The sequence below is a fragment of the Pipra filicauda genome, unplaced genomic scaffold, assembly GCF_003945595.2.
Source record: "Pipra filicauda isolate LSUMZ 115617 unplaced genomic scaffold, ASM394559v2 scaffold3_size10097308_pilon, whole genome shotgun sequence".
Taxonomy (NCBI): Eukaryota; Metazoa; Chordata; class Aves; order Passeriformes; family Pipridae; genus Pipra; species Pipra filicauda.
In genome coordinates, this window is record NW_024104532.1 from 6,253,027 (window position 1) to 6,271,295 (window position 18,269).

Sequence of the window (18,269 nt, forward strand, 5' to 3'; positions counted from 1 at the left end):
AGGTGAGAGTCTTCTCAAATGATGCTTAGCTGTAAAATCACACACAGCATGACTGCTATGTATTTGCATCCGTGAAGGGCTGTAAAATAAGTCTTTGCTCATCTGGTAGTGGATGATCTGTAAAGCTCATTGGCTTGTAAGTATTGGATTGGCTTTGGAGGGTCAGTCTCTCCTTCTGTGTGGTGTTTGTTGCAGCAGAAGCAAAGATTTCAGATTCCCCATTTCAGGCAGTGAACCATGGTTATTTGACTTTGGAAAAGTGCAGCTCATATAGGCTTAATGCTTAAGTATTTTCAAGGAATCTCTTACTAGAGTTACCCATGTTCTTTGTATTTAGTGGTAATTACATCAAGGTCTATTTATACTGACATGACAAATCATGTTCTTGTATGTTAAATTAATGGGAGTGTTCAGATCCAGCTCTTGGAAGTGAAGGCTGCAAAGTTACTGTGTCCTGGCAGAGTCTGTCTGCAGGAAGTTTATCACGTTTGCCTTTGGTTGCTGAATAGCTTTTTAATGTGGTCATAAAATACATGTGCTCATATAGTAACTTCTCTCAGTAATGTTAGGGTGCTCTTTAGGTCATCTCCAGTTTCAATTGCTGACTACAGAACAACAACAAAACTCAGTTTTACCCCCACATAATTATTGTCCTGAGGTTGCTCTACTGGTGACCCCAAGTACTTGTGCAGTGCTTTATGCTTTTCCTGTGAAACCACTGGTATTTGCATCTAATAATTTGTGCCACCTCCTTTTGCTTAGATGCTCTATCTAATCAAGATCAAACCCAACTTTTCAATCAGTGGCAGGTTTATTTTCTTTTGTAGTTTCCAGGTGTGTTTTATTTTGGAACGTTATCGATCGTGCTGTTCTGAGGTAGTGCTGCTGCCTTGCTGCCAGTGCAGCCCTTGTGAGTCCCTTTGGAGTATCTCACCTACACTAGATGGTGATGTTCCATTTGCAAAACATAATGGGAAATGGAAGGTTTTCTTGTCAAGTTTTCCTTGCAGTTTTTCCTTAGCAGACCGCGACACCATCTTTCTGAATTTCTTCCCAAAAGTCATGCTCGTGTTGGGTGTCCACCTTGTTCATTTTGACATTAATGATTGTATTCAGAGATGAATTCCATTTGTTAGACTTACTTAGTATGTTAAGTGACAGTGAAGTGGATGAATCTGGAGAGAGACTGAGAGTTTCTGAGACATTCTTCTAAAGAACAGCATAATTTGCTACTTGCAAAGAACAGCTTTGGTTTCTTATTTTTGGGTTATTGAGAATGTGGCATTAAGTTCCAGGTTAAAGCTTTTCTTTGAGATTGGACTTCTTTTAAGCATAGTCCTGTGGTCTATCATCCCATAATCTAAAATAAATTCTTCAACTTATCTGATTTAATCTGTAAAACTTGGCATAAAAAGAGATGTATTGCTTTACCAGTAATGTTTTTCAAGGAAGATGCCAGACTTGGAAAGCAAAGGAAAAAGAGTGAGTCAAACCAGAATTAGCAATTGAAATAGCAAATTTTCAGTGGCTGTGATTGCAAGAACTTACAAAAGCTCCTCAGGTTTTTCCTCTGGTTTGCATAAGGTACTGTTAGGCTTGAGACCAGGAATGAGTGTAAAGAAATTTGGTACATTTTATGCCAACTTTATCACTGACATTATTAATTATGTTGCAGTATTAATTCTGCTGCTCCAGTACTTGCCATTGTAATTTTCATCCTGCTTTTACCATTCCCTTTAGACTTCTGTAAATCTCAGCTTTCTTCATTTTCGGTGCATCACCATTTAATGCTTTGGATACTCAAGTTCAGGTTAGAAGCAGTAAGAGGAAGCGTCATAAGTAAACTATGTAGTTAAAACTTTTTTTTACCTGCTCCCATTTATTGCCATTCTTTTTTCTTTGCAGCCTCTAACCCATCCCTCACCTGAAACTTATTCTAAGATTTGGTAAACAACTGGTATTGTCATAATAAACTAATGGTTATCAGGTTCCTTCTTCCTTATTTAAATACCAGTGTTGTATTTGCCACTTGCCAGTTATAAGGCAACAATTTTAAATTGTTTTCAAAGTCTCGGTATCCAAACTGTGATCTGAGGTGTTTCTTTTCCTTCAGAGTTCTGATCTAGAGATCCTCATGCTTTTTTTGCTGGTAATTGAGTTGCAGCATACTTGGGATTAAGAACATTATGTCTACAGTCCAAATAGCTGCAGAATGAAACAACAGTCAACAAAGATTGCTTTGCTGATATTTTCCTGAAGTTGGTTTTTATGATACTTTGGGATGCAGGGAGACCCTAGGCAAAGGTGCATTTTAGAAGTGGCACCAGAAAGCACAGTATTTAACAAAAATATATATATGTTTTCAAAACAAATTTGTTCTATGAAACTCACAATTTCCAATAGCTCCAATAGCCAAGTATGCCAAGTTACTAATAGCAGGGAAAATTCAGAAATGTTAATTTTAGTATAAATTAAGGAAAAAAAGGGGTCACTTTTTAAGGATAGGCCTGGGGAGTGGTGAATGAGTTCTCAGTATACAGAATAGGCTGGTGCTGCCTCAAAAGGCAGTCTGTCTCTGGCTGTGAGCAAGGAGGTGTCATATGGCAGGAAGTTCCCGTAGGAATGCAAACATTTTCTGAAATAAAGTTCCTCTTAAAAAGCAAAGCACGGTGATTAACATATTTGGCTCTGCCTGGTGTAAAATACACTGCAGTGGCTGGATTCCTTTCCAAGTGTGAGGGGTGTTACAGGACTGCCTTGAGGTGGGGCTTGCATGAAGTGCCGCTGTGTCTGGTGTGTGCTGCTGGTTTGGATCCGGTTCCTTTGATAGACCCACGTTGGCTCTGCCGGCACAGGTTACCTGTGAGGTTGCAGATTGCTGTGAGGTTACTGTTAGATCCCAAATTTGACTTGGGAAGCGTTTGTTATCTGAGAGGGAGATACCAAGCACAGTCATTTTCATGTTTGACATAAACCAAACTCGTTCAAATCAGCTCATCTCTCTCAAGTGTTCAGCTGCTCAGTGGTTAAAGTGGAAAAAAGTACCACAGCAGAGAAATTCTGCACTGCAGGAGAGACAATAGTCCAGTACTTCATGTTCCTGTCTTAATGTTTAAGAAAAAGCTTGTTGATGAAGACTTGAGTGGAAGAGTTTGGCCTGATGTTGTTATGATTAAGTCGGTATAGTAGCTAGCTGCTATAAAAAAAAGAAAGTAATTGCCCTTCCTATTTCTTGTGAGTGATGCTTCACTGGACCCTTAAATAAACAGCACAGAGGAAGATTGCAGGAAATTAGCAATTCCTTGTGTGTGCTCAGTGCCACTATTCCCTCACTGTACCCACAGTGGGGTCAGCAGGGCTGCTTGTCCAAGGGGAAGCAGTGGGTCCCTGCAGTGACAGTGGAGAGGCAACGTCCTGCTGCTTGCAGTGACAGCGGGCTGCTGATCTTCATCCAAGCTCATCTAAGGGGTTTTACCCATCTAAATTCCTAAAACATATTAGCTACTTAAAGTGACTACAAAGAGCCATAATTTTCTCAAGGTGCTGTTTTACGAGTAACTTATTGAAGAACTTGCCGTACAGAATTATGAATGTACGTATTTGTTACTTGCTGTGTGTTGGGAGAATAAAGCACCATGCTACTTGAAGGCCTTTCCAGTTCTGAATTTTGGACAACTGCTTTGCCTTGACTAATGATCTGGTTTGCATGGTGGCCAAATCTCACAGGGAGGGGGCAGAAGTGTAGAGACCACCTGCAATCTGCCTTTTGTATTTGGATTGGATTAAGTGGAGTCTTTGGAGTTGAAGGCACCATGTAAATCTGCTTGTACTCCACCTTGTTTTGTAAACAAAATGGTACATCGGTTTTGAGTAGTGTCTTGTTACAGAGGTAGCATGGCTTGAGGCCAGCTGGGTTGCTGTGGCATTCCTACCAGTGACAATTAAAGTTTCAGCCTCTTGCTGGGTTACAGAGGCACCCACAGGGCTGATTGTGCAGGGCTGCGAGTGCTGCTCTGTTACAACAGGAGTGTGTCAGGTGCAATGTGCTCTAAAGTGACTCTGAACTGAGGTTGGTACAGCATGGGGTAGGTATTCCAAAGCTGAGGCTTGTTCCTTTGAATGTTTGTGAATGAGCTGCAGTAAAACATTGTGTCTGTAAATATATATTTCAGATCGGATTTTTTTGCCTTTGCTTGTAAGAAATAGTTTGAAACATGGTTACTGAATTGGAAGCTGAAAGGTTTTTAAGCACTGATGTGTACATCATCTGTCTCACATAATGGATTCCAAAATAGTACTGTTTGCATCAGAAAACTACTAGGAAACTATTGTAGTTTAGTTGTTTTAATTTCATCTCATACCAGCTGCATGAAGCCTCAGATGTGTTTGCCACACTGAAATCTCAGTTTCTGCCTTCTCTTCCTTTCTTTCCCAGATGTTGACAATGTAGGTCTTTCTACATCACGAGTAAGAGGTCATGGACCAACTTGTTATCTAGTTTTACTTGGTTAGTCTGCAACAGATTCCCACCAGTGCCTCCTTTCTGGGCATAAGTACTATTATTCCAATTTACAGATGAGGAAACTCAGTCAGTGAGACTAAATGGCTTGACAGAGGTCATGCAGGAAGCCTCTGATGAAGCAGGGAATTGAACCTGGGTCTTTGGCTACTCTCTAGCAACTGATGGACCATCCTTCCTTTCAAAACTAGGTAAAATTTAAGACCATTTTAAGGGATGTTTTTGCACTTGAATTTTTTTTCGTCTTCTGCTTTTTATAATATATAACCCCCTAAACTGTAAAGATTTTATGGTTTTTGTAGATGGCGTCTACTGCAAATTCTAATGCAATAAGCTGCTGTATTTTTTCTATTGTAAATCACATTTAGAGCTTGTGTGTCACATGATGAAAAAGACCAAAGTATCTGTCTAATCTACATTGTGGTCTTCCTGTCATTGCTGCTTTTATAGCAGAACTGATGTTGGAAAACTTGAGGAGAAATTCCATTTGAGCCAGACTGTAGTTCTCTCACTACAGTTAAGATCTGAATTTTAGGGTAGCATCTAGACAAGAATGTGTCTTCTGGGAAAAAATGCTTCAGGCTGTCTTTGTGTATCAAGAAAAGCAGAGCAACAGCTCAGCTTTCCAGTGTCACTTTTTAGTGGGCCAGGCAAAAAAAAAAAAAAAAAAAGGGAAGGGGGAGAATTACAGGTGTGTATGGACCCTCTTGTTTTTTTGTGTTGGAAAAAAACTCCGGTTTTGTAGATTAAAAAAAAACAAAACAAACCACGAAAACAAAGATCGTTTTTGTTTGCAATTCGATATTGCTTAGCAATAGGGAAAGGGATTTTCACTGCAGGAGAACTTGGGAAATCCTGCAGAGGTATCTTTGTCTAAGCAGCATCATTTTTTTAATGTGATACAGACATATCTGCACTAATTACATATATAGTTGCAGTCTATGCCACTTTAAAACATTGGTGTTATTATCTGTGGCTTGTCTTAACTGATTGTGAGCAGAGTTAGGAGGGTCAACAGAAGATATTTATTGTCAGTGGATGTGACCCTGTGAATTGTTGGTCCATTGATACATCTGAGAGGTAATTTATTCTGATGTAGCCGAGACTAGAGCACAGAAATGATTCCCTCTTGACTGAGAAGTACACAATTTTCAAATTAAGATGAGAAATTCTCAGTTGTAATGCAGTTGCTTTGTTGAAAAGCCCAGAAGCCTTAAGCAGAGGTAGAATATTCCTCTTTACCACTTTATATATCAAAAGGCAATGTGTTCATTCACTCTCACATCTGTCTCATCAGTTCTTGCTTTCCTTCTTTAGGCATCTCTCTCAGGATTCCCATAGTGTTTTTCTTAAAGAATCTAAGCACATTTGGCATCAGTCCATGAATATGCTGTAGCTGTTTCCTGTAGTAATACAGAGTGGTATATGCACAAACACTGGCTGTGCCCTGCCAAGTCACCTTGTGTTTCTTGCACACCCATTACACAAAGTGATTTCTGTTGCAGATTCTGGAAGCAGAAACTGAGTGTATATATTGAAGTTTTCATCCTTTTTGTTGCTGTGTGATCGGTTGGAAACTACTGACAATATCCTGTGTGGTGTTGCATGGATCTGGAACAGCTGCCCTGCATATCTGTGTGTAGGAAAATACTCTGTTGGGTATTGGCTGAGAATTAGTAACAACCCTTTTAGTGGTTGTAAGGCAAAGTTTGGCCGGACTCCATTCCTTGTTTGATTATACAAAGGGGAAAGAGAACGGAATATTGAATGTAAATTGTGTAAGACAAACTTGCCCTGACTTTTCTGTTTTGCAGAAAAAGCATATATTCCAAAGTCAGCATTATTCTAACAGTTCTTTATGACAACCTTTTTTCATATAACCTTTATGATAACTGAATCATAACAAGAGTATTACCTCACAAATACTGTACACATTGTAAACAAATAATTCCCTTTTGTTCCTCTTATATGAAACTCCTCTCATTCCATCGCATGCTACTGCCAAAGTAGCACAAGTATAATATTAAGAAATCTATAGAGTCATGGAAACTGGAAAGGTGTTCAGTCCTGTTTCCACTATATTGCTGAAATTTGTTGAATTGGAGGAAGGATATCTTGAAAGGTCCAGTACTGTTTCTCTGCAGGGCAACTTAAACAGTAATGGAGTTCAAGAATTCATCAGGAGAGTTGTTTCATATTCTCTCCCACTCCCTTTGGAGTTTGAGCTTTTGGGTTTGGGGGGAGGAGTGTGTAAGTGTAATACTTCTTTTAATAAGGTTTATTGGTAAAGCAGAGAGCTGTCTCTGGTTAGTGCCCTGTTACCCCTCAGTGGTCTTGTGATGATTACAAAACTGCTTTGACTGTACAGCTTAATGTGTTTCTTATCTGATTAGGAATGTCTTGCTGTCCATCCGACATATTTGATTGTATTTGGCGAGTCTGTACGTTCTGGAGATGAAAGATTGGAATACAACTGTGTTTTAATATTTAATAGCTCCAGTTGTTAGCACATGGAATGGGATTTGTAACCTGTGCTTTTAGCATTCTTTTCATGTAATTTCATATGGCTTTAACATTTGTCCTTTATGATAGGAAAAAAGAGAATGATAGAGTAAGGATTTAGAATTGTAGTGTGTGTAGCGTGGTTTATGTTGTTACACTTGTAAATAAGGTAATGAAAAATCTAGCGAGTAGTTAATTCTGGGTAATCTCATGCCATCCAAAATATTTGCGTTTGTTCAGGGAGTTCAATAATGTACAAGACAACACAAAATGTGATGTAGAGTGGATTCCATAAACACAAATGTTCCAGGCTGAAGTGTTTAATTCTGTGAATGTCAGTTAACCATGCTGATTGAATGGCTGTTTGAAGTGCCAAGTAAGAGCTAGAAATTCTTTAAAAAATCCTGCTGTGAAAGAGGCTTCCATTGGGTCATCAGCTGTATTTTGGGATGAACAATTTTCACATCTTTAATTTTGTGTGGGAAAATGCAGTGTTTGGAGCCAGGATAAATAATGTTTCATTGCTATGAATTTGATTCCCTTTTCTTTTGTAATATTTGATAGCTATGTAGATGTGGTGTTCTCAGCGTTAACATTACAACACTTATCCCGATTTTTCTGACTAAAGCTGCTGTCTCCTTTTCCACAGGGATTGTAGGAATATTATTTTCTATTCAGTGTCTGAAAAGGGATGAAATGCCTTCTAAATTTTTTTTTAATCAGATCTTTGTGGAATTCGATGGCTGTAACTGGAACCAACACGCCTGGGTGAAAGTCCATGCTGAAGAAGTTATAGTGTTGCTGCTGGAAGGATCATTGGTTTGGGCACCTCGAAATGACCCAGTTATGCTTCAGGGGACTCGAGTCTCGCTGGCACAGTGGCCTGCACTGGTGAGTATTTGACCAAAATATGTGAGAATCCTTCCTTCATTTTCATGCTGTTTAACTTTTATTTTTTGGCCCTCGTTTTGTTTCTTTTCTCCTCTCGCAGCGTGGGTATGTTGAAATGCTTTTTCCAGTCAAGGATCTTGTGCCTTGATAGAATTTGAATTCAGTGTTTTAAATGGACACTTGGGCTCAAAGCAGCAAGTTCAGTACTGCATCTTTTTCTGAGAATTTCTTTATTGCATTTGGCTTAAGGCAAAAGAAAACCAGGCCTTTACAATAGAGATTCTGTAGATAGTGCTTTTTTCACAGGCAAAGTTTTCCTTTCAGTGTATTTCCAACTTGCCTCCAAGTGAACTCCAGTTCATCTGGGAAACTTGTTTTTATGCAGGATCGGTTTCTTTCAGATGATTCCCAAGTCTGTCACAGTCTGAGTGATTTGGGGGTGTTACCACATTCTGCACACTGATTGTGTGATGATCCCAGAGCACTTCCACTACAACTCGAGCTTTATCTGTAGGCTTGTTAAAAAAGCGTTTCCATCCTCTGTGCTCTGGACAGGAGAGCACTGAAGCTATCTCTAAGCACAGAGGCCGACCCAGATAACTACCTGGGAATGCAGACTGGAGTTAGCCAAATGCAGATGCATTTGGGAAGTCAACTACTTCGCATTACAAAGGGGATAGTGTGTTGTTTTGTTTGGGGTTTCTTTTGTTTGTTTGTTTTTTAGATACCTCACTTAAGAATGTGTATTCATCCTTCATTGTCTCTTTCTTGTAGTTCTGTTCACTTCTGGGAAATAGTTTTACTCAAACTGAAAAAAATAATTTATATTTATACTGCTGTGTACAGGAGGGTGGAGTGTAAACAAACTCGATGAGAGCTGTTAAGGGAAAAATGTCGTGAATACTTGTGTGTTAAAATCGTGTTAAAAGCACTTTGCAAAGACTCCAGTGGTTGGCAAATTCCTCTGCCATCAGCAAGTTATGTTATAAGGTCATTCTAATTCTGCTAGGTATTTTTTTTTTATTTGTTCTGCATCTTGAACATCAATACTACACTTACTATGAACTTCAGTTTGGCACAAAACACTAGCAAAAAAAGCTCCCCTTTAAAAATAAGCCTATAAATTACTTACAGTTGACTTCTGTACAGGAATAAAAACACTCCTTTCCAGAGGGTATATCTGAAATATATAAGATAGTTAGAACTATTAACCAAAGCTTTTTTTTTTACTTGAGCATCAGAAGGTGCTTACCTATGAAAAATTAAATACCAGGACAGATGTTTTCATTTCTGCTTTAAGATCTAATGAAGTGGAGGCAATTTTCTGTAATTCCTGCTTGTAATATGCAAGAATTATTAGCTTAGACATAAGGACTAATATTTTGCATTAAAACTCAGGCACTGGGCAGTACAAGTTGAGAAATTAAGCTTTTTATTATTTTTGAATGTAAATAGCATGTGAAATCGACTGTTGTTGGCCTGTAAGTGTGCTCAGTCATTTTAATAACCTTTTTTTTGGTTGTTCATCACAGACCTTCACTCCTCTAGTAGATAAGCTGGGCTTGGGCTCTGTGGTCCCAGTAGAGTTTCTTCTGGACAGACATTTACGTTTCCTGTCGGATGCCAGTGGATTACGTTTATTTCAGGTATTTGAACTTTGTCGAGTTAAAACGTAAATTTAACTTTGTCCAGTACTTGTCACATTATTTTTTTCCTACTGTTCCACCAACTTATCATTGTCTTTTTCCTTTTGCTGTCCTGTCATGAGTTTGTGTTTCTTTCCCTGCATTTCCAAGTTCTTACACTACCTCCATTTGCATTTGAAAAGTCCCAGTTACTCTCTCTATTGTTCATTTGGAGAGCTAGTTGTCAAACATTGTGTAGCTGATAATTGCAATGCAAGTTTTGGAACATTTGCATGGCTAAGCTTTTATTCCTCCTGACATGCTCAGTAATGTTGTCCTTAATTTTACATTTTTTTTGGTTTGTCAGTCTCTGACAGCAGTCCAAGAAGAGCTGTCCCTTAAGAACTAATGATTCTGTTACCTTAAAAGACTATACTTTTGTGTTAAAATTGTTTGTTGTTGGCAGATGGGAACAGAGAGTCAAAATCAGATTCTGCAGGAACAGCCTTTGCTAAGAGAATCTGTCAATACGCTGATCAGCGACCAGAAGCTTCAGGAGATTTTTAGTAGAGGTGAGAAATGTATTTTCTATCTCAGAGCTGCTTTTTTGTGGAACAGTTAGACTATGCTGGGATTTGTGAAGGAGGATAGTAATAGTATCTGTTACTGTTTGATTTGGAAGGTCAATTTTCTATATTTTGCAATTTCTTTACAAAAAAGCATTATTTTGTAACAGATACAGGTAAGCAGTTGCTGAGATACAAACAGAAATACCTACTGGGAATGGTCCCTAGTTAAAGTAGGACGATTTCCATGTATTTACAACTTCCCTTATTTTAAGTTTTAATTTAGAATTTTTAAAGTTTTGGTCCTTTTTATGGTTCTAATCTGTAATTCTGGAAATTTGGAATTGAAGTTTTTCTGTAGTTGTTGTTGATCCTCAGAAACTGTCTTTGCAATGTCAGTTCAAATCTTGGCATTTTGCTGATTAATACATGAATTGTTTAAGTTGAAAATGTGATGTGGACACAGCTGGTCAGCACAGAGTTAATACCTTATCTGTTATCTGGATCCTGTACTGATTGTGACTTTTGTTGTAGATCTGGGTAGTCTTGGTCAAGTGCTAAAACAATGTTCTATCCAGAGTTCACGTACCAGGGGCCACCCTAGAGATAGGCTCCTGTTTTACATTTGAAGGGAGATGTAATTCCTTACAGGAATTTGGTGCCTCTTGGTGTATTCATAAGAATTTCTGAGGACAAGACTTCTGAGGACAAGACATGAGCAAGTAGCTTTAGAATTGTCCAGTTTAGAGCCTTCTTCTGCCTAATTCTGAGTGTATCACATACAGGTTGTTGGATCATGTGGATTTTGACAATCTGATATTAGCAGAATTATTAGCATACAGAACTATTTTATTGCATCACTTAACTAGTATGACACAAAGCTTGTCTGGAAAATATACTCAGAGTCCCTCTTTTCCAGGTCCTTACAGTGTCCAAGGCCAAAGAGTTAAGGTTTACCAACCAGAGGATGAAAATAGCTGGCTCTCTGGTGTTGTGAGCCATCAAGACCCAATAACTCGTCTTATGGAGGTGTCTGTGACTGAGGTAAAAATATGAAGCACTTTTGGTGTTCCTAAAATACCACTCCTCAATATCTGTGTGTGGAGAATGACAGCTTCACCAAAAGTTGTTCTTCTGGTTCTTTGTTACTTGTTTTAAAAGATGAGTCATTACTCATGTTGTGATTCATAGAATTTTTATAATATTTTTTCCTGTTATGATGACATTTCAGAATAAATGATGTTACACAGGCCATTTCTATATAAAAAAAAAAAAAAGCTGTAAGAATTTCTTTGGGAATGAGTGCTGTATGAAAAAATGTTGGAAGTGATTCTCTGGGTGGGAGAGCGTGCTGATGCACAGAAATCTGCCCTCTGGATCTCTTATGTTGTGGTCTTCCTGTGCCTTCTCTTGGTTTCCATCTGACACCCTGTACAAGTGGTTTGAAACAAGTACAGCATAGCAGATGAAGTCTTAGCCTCAGTAAATTTGATTTGTGTATTTTAGCTTAGGCTGTTTACTTCTGCCCTGTTGCTGTCCATAAACCTGTGAACAGCACAGAGGATCTGTGCACTGCTAGAGTTACCTGGTTTTTATTACATGCTTCTGTGTGATCTGACAGGTAGTTCAGTCTTACCAGTGGCCTGCTACTGTGCTTTTAGCAGATGCATGCTCAGAAGCACCCAACTTTCTGTGTATTTACTGTGAAATAAATGGTAACCTCCAAGCACAGTTAGAGACTGGGTATTCATTGCTCCTTTTGGGGAGACACTGCTGAGGATAGTTAGGATGAATTGATGTGCCTCTTATAGTTGTCTTTTCTACGTCTAGCAGAGTGAAGTGTAGAAGGCTAGAACAATACTAAATCAGATTTAAGAAGAGCTGTCTTTAATGCAATGAACGCCTCTAGAAATGCTCAACAGAACAAATATACAGGGTAACAGCGGTAGGAATCAAATCTGCAAGTTTTTGAAGTCGAGGAGCAGAAGGATAGAAGGTAAACTGGAAGGCAGTAGTATTCCTAAGAAAGTGGGATAGAAAAGGTAAATGGGAGAGGGGCTGCACAGTAACTCTGTGTTTAGGTGTCTTATGTTGATACTATATACTCTGAATTAAAAATTAACCTCCTCTTTTCTTTCTCCTACCTCCTCATTGTCAATCTGCATAAAAAATTAGAGTGGTGAGATAAAGTCGGTGGATCCTCGACTGATTCATGTGGTGATGGACAACACTTCTCCAAGCGAGGTAGTCCAGCAGTTCAGGTCTTGTATATACAATGTGAAACTTCATAAAAATTTAGACGTGCAACATCTGAAACATGGGAACAACTAAAAAATGATGGAGTGTTCACTGCGGATCTTTGATAATTTTAATAATTTTCCTTTTAAAAGTTGGAACGGGAAAATTTTGTTTGCTACTTTGAGGATGGTCATAGCTTTCTTTGAACAATCTTCTCCTTTTGTTAGGCCTGTTTTACTAAGTTTAGTGTGGATCTTGGAAGGGGGTCAGTAACCATGATGGTTGTGCTCCATTTTAAGGTGTAGTGCTCTGATAAAGATTGTCTGTGCTTGCTGCCTTTTTCTAACAGGATCACTGTGCTGCTTCACAGACCTTTTTAGGCATTTCTAGGAGTTGCCATCTGGCTTGTATGCCTTGTAAGCATTACATTGCTTCAGTTGAGAGATTCCATGATAACATTTGAACCTGTAGTTTTACCCTAGGCAAAAGGGCAAGCTGTCTCCTGTAGTTAAATATTGTAGGCTTTGTGTAGTGCACAGAAAGTGTGCCCTTCAAAAGAACTGTGGGGATTACACTTGGAGCAAAAATGAGTGTGCAAATAGTATTCATGCATTACGAAGAACAATGATGGAGTACATGCTACATCAGGGTAGCTCAGCTAAAAATGTTCTTGTGCAGATCCTATTCTAGTACAAAAAAGTCAAGACTGCACTCATGCTTGTGTTCTGTGCTCAAATGGCTTCTCTCTTTAGGTGTCTCAATTTGTGATAAAATGGTCTTAAGCTTCAGAGCAGTATAATGTGTTCTCTTCTAACAGAAAAATGGTTTTTGAATGGATATCCTGATTGTTCTGTTTAGTGATTGCGTGGTTTTGTCTGTTACAGGGAGGGGGCCTAAAATCAGCTAAATCATCATCTAAAGGGAAAAAGAAGAAAGAAAGCCTGGAGGGAAAGGACGGAAGGAGGAGGAAAAATGCTTCAGATTCTGGATGTGATCCTGCAACAAAGAAGCTAAAGGAGAGGGGTGAGGTGGATAGCAACGGTAGTGATGGAGGTGAGGCGAGCAGAGGTCCTTGGAAAGGAGTCTCCAGTAGCGAAACAGGGCTGGATCCGAGGGCCAAGCAGTTGCCTTCATTCGTTCCTCAGATTAATCGCAATATTCGCTTTGCTACTTACACCAAAGAGAACGGCCGAACTCTGGTGGTGCAGGACGAGCCGGTTGGTGGTGACACACCATTGCCCTTCACTCCATTTTCCTCTGTGGCTGGACAAACGTTGCTCGTTGGATCTGGATGTAAAGAGGCAGGAAAGTCACTGGAGCAGGTTGGCCAAGGCGCAGTGACTTCTGCAACCGCCGTTACTACAACGGCTTTGACGCCGACAACGGTGAGAATCTCTGACACCAGTTTGCCAGCTGTTACTGGGCAGGAGAAACTGAAAACAGTCCGATCTCAAGCCCAGGGAGAGGTGAGTAACTCGTGATCCAGCATGTCCAAGAAGGATTTACGTATTTGCAGCAGATGTTCTGCAACATACTCCTGTTGCAACGTGTGGCCACGGAATTGAGAAAACTGCTTTTTCTCTGATTAGTCCCTCTCCTTACAAAGAAAACCTGTTATCTGATATAAGAAATGACTCAAAAGAAAATTAAGATATTTGGTGAAGGAGTAGTAAGAGACAACTGTGTATGTGTGTGTTTATTCAGCCTTAATCCAAGAAATGCAGTTTTAAAGTCACATTAAGCACTGCACTTAATTTTGTTGTGTCATATGGAAGATAACCTACTTAAAACCACTTGCCTTTATGTTAACAAATCTGCATGAGAATGTGCACTGAGTTGAACATTCAAGTTACTTAAAAAAGAAAAAGCCTCAAAACCAGCAAAATGATGAGGATACATTTAGATGACCTTTTATAGATGCCCAGCTTGTGTGTTACAGTTGTGTTACCTATATAGGAGAAAAATGAACCAGTTGCATTGTATGCTATCTAGGAGTAAAACCAAACAAATAATTAGAATATTTGAGATGAGTACCTTTAGAATAAATTAAAATAAGGAGCTCAGTCTGGAAGTAGCTTGAAGACCTTTTAGTTATGTCTTTGTTTTCAAGGGAAAGAGTGGAAAAATAGAAGGGAAACCCTCTTAGAAACAAAACAGAAGACCTTTTAAGAAATCAAATGAGGGCTTATAAAAACAAAACCAAACCAAAACCCCACTCAGTAAGTACAACAAAAATTAGAAATCTTGCTGTCTACTGTATAAAGAAAGTGAAGAAAATGGGAGAGACGTTAAAGAGTCTAACGTGATTGCCAGGAGGTTAAATGGATTATTACCATGCCTGTCTTTTGTATTAGCTAATGGAATGGGTGTAAAGGTTAGATGTTTACCTTGGGTAAAGATTCCTAGATGGTAAGGTGTAAAGGAGAAACAGAATTGTTGAAGACAGGAGTGTAACATATAATGAGCATAATATAACATAACCTCCTCTCTCTTCTATTCCCCACCCCCCAAAAAAAGAAAAAAAATTAGTGTTGGGAGCAACTACACATTGTGTAGGTAAATGATAAAAATTCATTCTATCATCAGTGGTATTAAGGAACAACTTTAATTGTACTGAGAAATTTTGGTACCACTTCTCCTTTTTTCCCTCTCTCCAACCCCAAATCACTTGTTTTAAAACATTAATAACCTAGCTTCAGAGTTTGCAGGCAGGCTACTAGGCCATTTTAAACTGTATTTTCCTTGAGGGAAGGAACATGACATAAACCAGCAAGAGTGTTGTAGATAGTTCACGTGTTACTGCTTCAGACTGTCCACTTCATCAGTGTGATTTGGTCCTTGAGATTACTTATCAAGCTTGGTTTGCGTTCATACTCTTTTTAAAACTCTTAGAACTCCATTTTTTTAAAATTACTTTTGTCTCTAAAAAGAAATAGCTGAAATTCTAATACCTGGAAGAACTGTTAATATGTTATTAAAGTTGCTACAGCTGGAGGTCGGTAAGGGGGAACAAGCTAAACCAGAGTGTGCAGTATGGTAGGTGTTCATTGACCAGTAGGATGCGTTGTATAGAGTCTGTTGTTGTATTTTAACATGACCTTGAAATAAAAGTGTATTAATCGTGAGCAGGTTTCTAAGTGGAAACTCAAAAGGAGTAGAACTGATCTAAATGATTCTATGAGGAGTTAGTCACAGCATATAATCAGTTACAATAGGACTGTCAGAATTGGAAAATCTGAACAAGTATCAGTTGAGAAGAGAGGAAGTGAATATTCCATATCACAGTTATGGTTCTAGCAGAAATCTACCAGTCAGAAAACTTTCCAGTATTTAGTGATCACAAAGCCCTTTGTGCTCAACCTTTGCTGAGTAATCCTCTGAAGGCACCATGTCAAAGGCCTTTATATACCTGTCAGCAGATATGGCTTGCTGGGACCAGGAATAGTTTGTTCTAACTGCTAGAGGGTTTGCTTTGTTTAAATTGCAAACTTAGTTACTTATTTCAAGAGTGCTACTTGAGTAGGAGAAGCTTATCAGGATGATCTTGGGGGAGGGTGAAAGATGGGAGGTTATTCAAAAGCAGTTTCAGTTAGGGTTACCCTCTTGTTTATTTGAATTTAAATGAGTGGCAGCTTTAATAATTTGCTTTTCAGTGAATTAGCTCCCCTTGTCTTGTGTCTCAGTGTGATAAGACATAAAGTGTTAGTTTTCTCCCTGTGTATTTAGTTTCAATATTTAGTTTCTTCATTGTAAATAAGTCTGCTGGAAGTTTCTATTCCAGATAAGTAGAATGCTAATTGTACAAATAGATGAATCAAAGTATTCTTGAATCTAACAATAATCCTTTAATACGCTAATGCTTATTAATTTTGTTTCAGAGTTCACGAAATTCACTTTTGGCTTCTTCTGGATTTGGAGTGTCTCTCCCAAGTGCTTCCCAGTCCTTGGTATTTGGGGCTGGAAGGAGCCAATCAAATGGAGTGATGACTCCAGAAAGCAAGTCTTCTGGATTTCCTTTTGGTTGTAGTACTGGACCAGAGGCTCAGAAAGATTCTGATCCATCCAAGAACTTGTTTTTTCAGTGCATGTCCCAAAATCTTCCTTCCAGTAACTATTTCACGGTCATTTCAGAGAGCTTGACTGAAGATGTCTCTAGTCGGGACTCATTCAAGCAGTGTACAGAGAGTGTGGGTTCTGGGATCTGTAAAGGTAAAATTCTCTCAGTGGACAGTAAACCAGGAGCCCAGTCTGGCGGTTCTGTGGAGCGGAAGCTGCCTGTGGAATCCATGCCTACCCTTACTCCAGCCTTTTCACGAAGTCTGTTGAATACTCGTCCCCCAGATAGTCACGAGAACCTGTTTTTACAGCCCCCTAAGCTATCACGAGAGGAACCCTCAAACCCTTTCCTGGCATTTGCTGAGAAAGCAGAACTTAGTCCTTTCAGTGGCTTTGCATCTTCATCTCAGACGGGGGTTTCTACTCCCTCCACACCTGTGGGTCACAAGGCCACTTCTGGCTGGCCGGAATCGCTCACCTCTACAGACTCTTTAGCTAAGAAGAAAAGCTTGTTTATAACAACTGACTCCTCAAAGATGATCTCCAGTGCTCCTGGTTCAACAGTAGCTGCTGGTGTTCAGAGCCCTTCCACTGTAGGGAACGGCCGTTCCAGCTCACCGACCAGCAACCTGACGCAGCCTATCGAGATGCCCACACTTTCCTCCAGCCCAACAGAAGAAAAACCAGCCATTGGGCCTGGGCAGCAGGACAATCCTCTTCTGAAAACTTTTTCTAATGTGTTTGGCAGACATCCATCTAGCTTTTTCTCTTCACAGGCAGACTTTCCACAGGAGAACAAAGCTCCTTTTGAAGCTGTGAAAAGGTTCTCGCTAGACGAGCGGAGCTTAACGTCCAAACAGGACTCTGACTCCAGTACAAATAGTGACCTGTCAGATTTGAGTGACTCTGAAGACCAATTGCAGGTCAAAGCTTGTATGAAGGGTATCCCAGACCACTTGATGGCAAAGCTGGGCCCCAATGCGGAGCGCAATGCGGAACTGCTGCTGTGTAAAGGAAAGGGGAAGCAATCCCCAAAGGGCCGACCCCGCACAGCTCCCCTAAAAGGTGATGACTTGAATGCGGGTGATGTCTTGGAAGCACAAGGAGGTGGGATACTGGGTTATCTCCTGTGTGAACTCCGTGAACTAACCACAGTTGTAAACCTCGTTTATGCTCAGTAGGCAGCACACGGGATGCTTGCAAGGCTAAAGCGTAATGCTTCTTTTATGTGAATTAGATGTTCACTTTGAGAAATGTTTAAGCATGTATTTGTCAGGACAGAGGTGTGGTGTGCTGCAGATTTAAACAGACTTACTGGTTTTACATGGGTATGAACATACAGATCTCTGAAAAGATGATTACTGGAGCCAGCGTCCTTTTGCTCTTGCAATTAACTAATAGATTTTTACTTTTACTTTGCCTCACCCAGTTGGCCAGTCTGTGCTGAAAGATATGAGTAAGGTGAGGAAGCTGAAGCAGTCAGGGGAGCCTTTTCTCCAGGATGGCTCTTGCATCAATGTAGCTCCACATCTGCACAAGTGTCGGGAGTGCCGTCTGGAGCGGTACCGCAAATTTAAGGAGCAAGAGCAGGATGACTCAACTGTGGCCTGTCGCTTCTTCCACTTCCGGAGGTGCCCAAATTCTTCCTTCCTTCATGTGTAGTCTGTGTGCAGAGCTTGGACCATGTCCAAGCACAAAGTAATTATGTTTTACTTATTTAATATGCTTGGGTACAATGATGAAGGTTTTGAGTGTCTTGCATTTCTCTGCATCACTTGACTGGAATTCCCTCAATGGGGTGGGAAGAGCTGCTGTTCAAAGACAAAGCTATATGATACTGACTGAGTCTCAAGGTCCAGCTCAGGAAATTGA

The 18,269-nt window shown here is 39.7% G+C and overlaps 1 protein-coding gene across 1 annotated transcript in view; it reads left to right on the forward strand.

Moving 5' to 3' along the window:
• The window catches only part of KDM3B (lysine demethylase 3B), a 46,722-nt gene that overhangs the window by 5,023 nt on the left and 23,430 nt on the right, over positions 1-18,269 (forward strand). The window contains exons 2-9 of the mRNA XM_027718576.2: positions 7,745-7,912; positions 9,445-9,558; positions 10,004-10,109; positions 11,023-11,147; positions 12,279-12,347; positions 13,226-13,807; positions 16,220-17,462; positions 17,827-18,028. Coding sequence (XP_027574377.1) covers positions 7,745-7,912; positions 9,445-9,558; positions 10,004-10,109; positions 11,023-11,147; positions 12,279-12,347; positions 13,226-13,807; positions 16,220-17,462; positions 17,827-18,028 — 2,609 coding nt within the window. The remainder of the gene's footprint in view (positions 1-7,744; positions 7,913-9,444; positions 9,559-10,003; positions 10,110-11,022; positions 11,148-12,278; positions 12,348-13,225; positions 13,808-16,219; positions 17,463-17,826; positions 18,029-18,269) is intronic.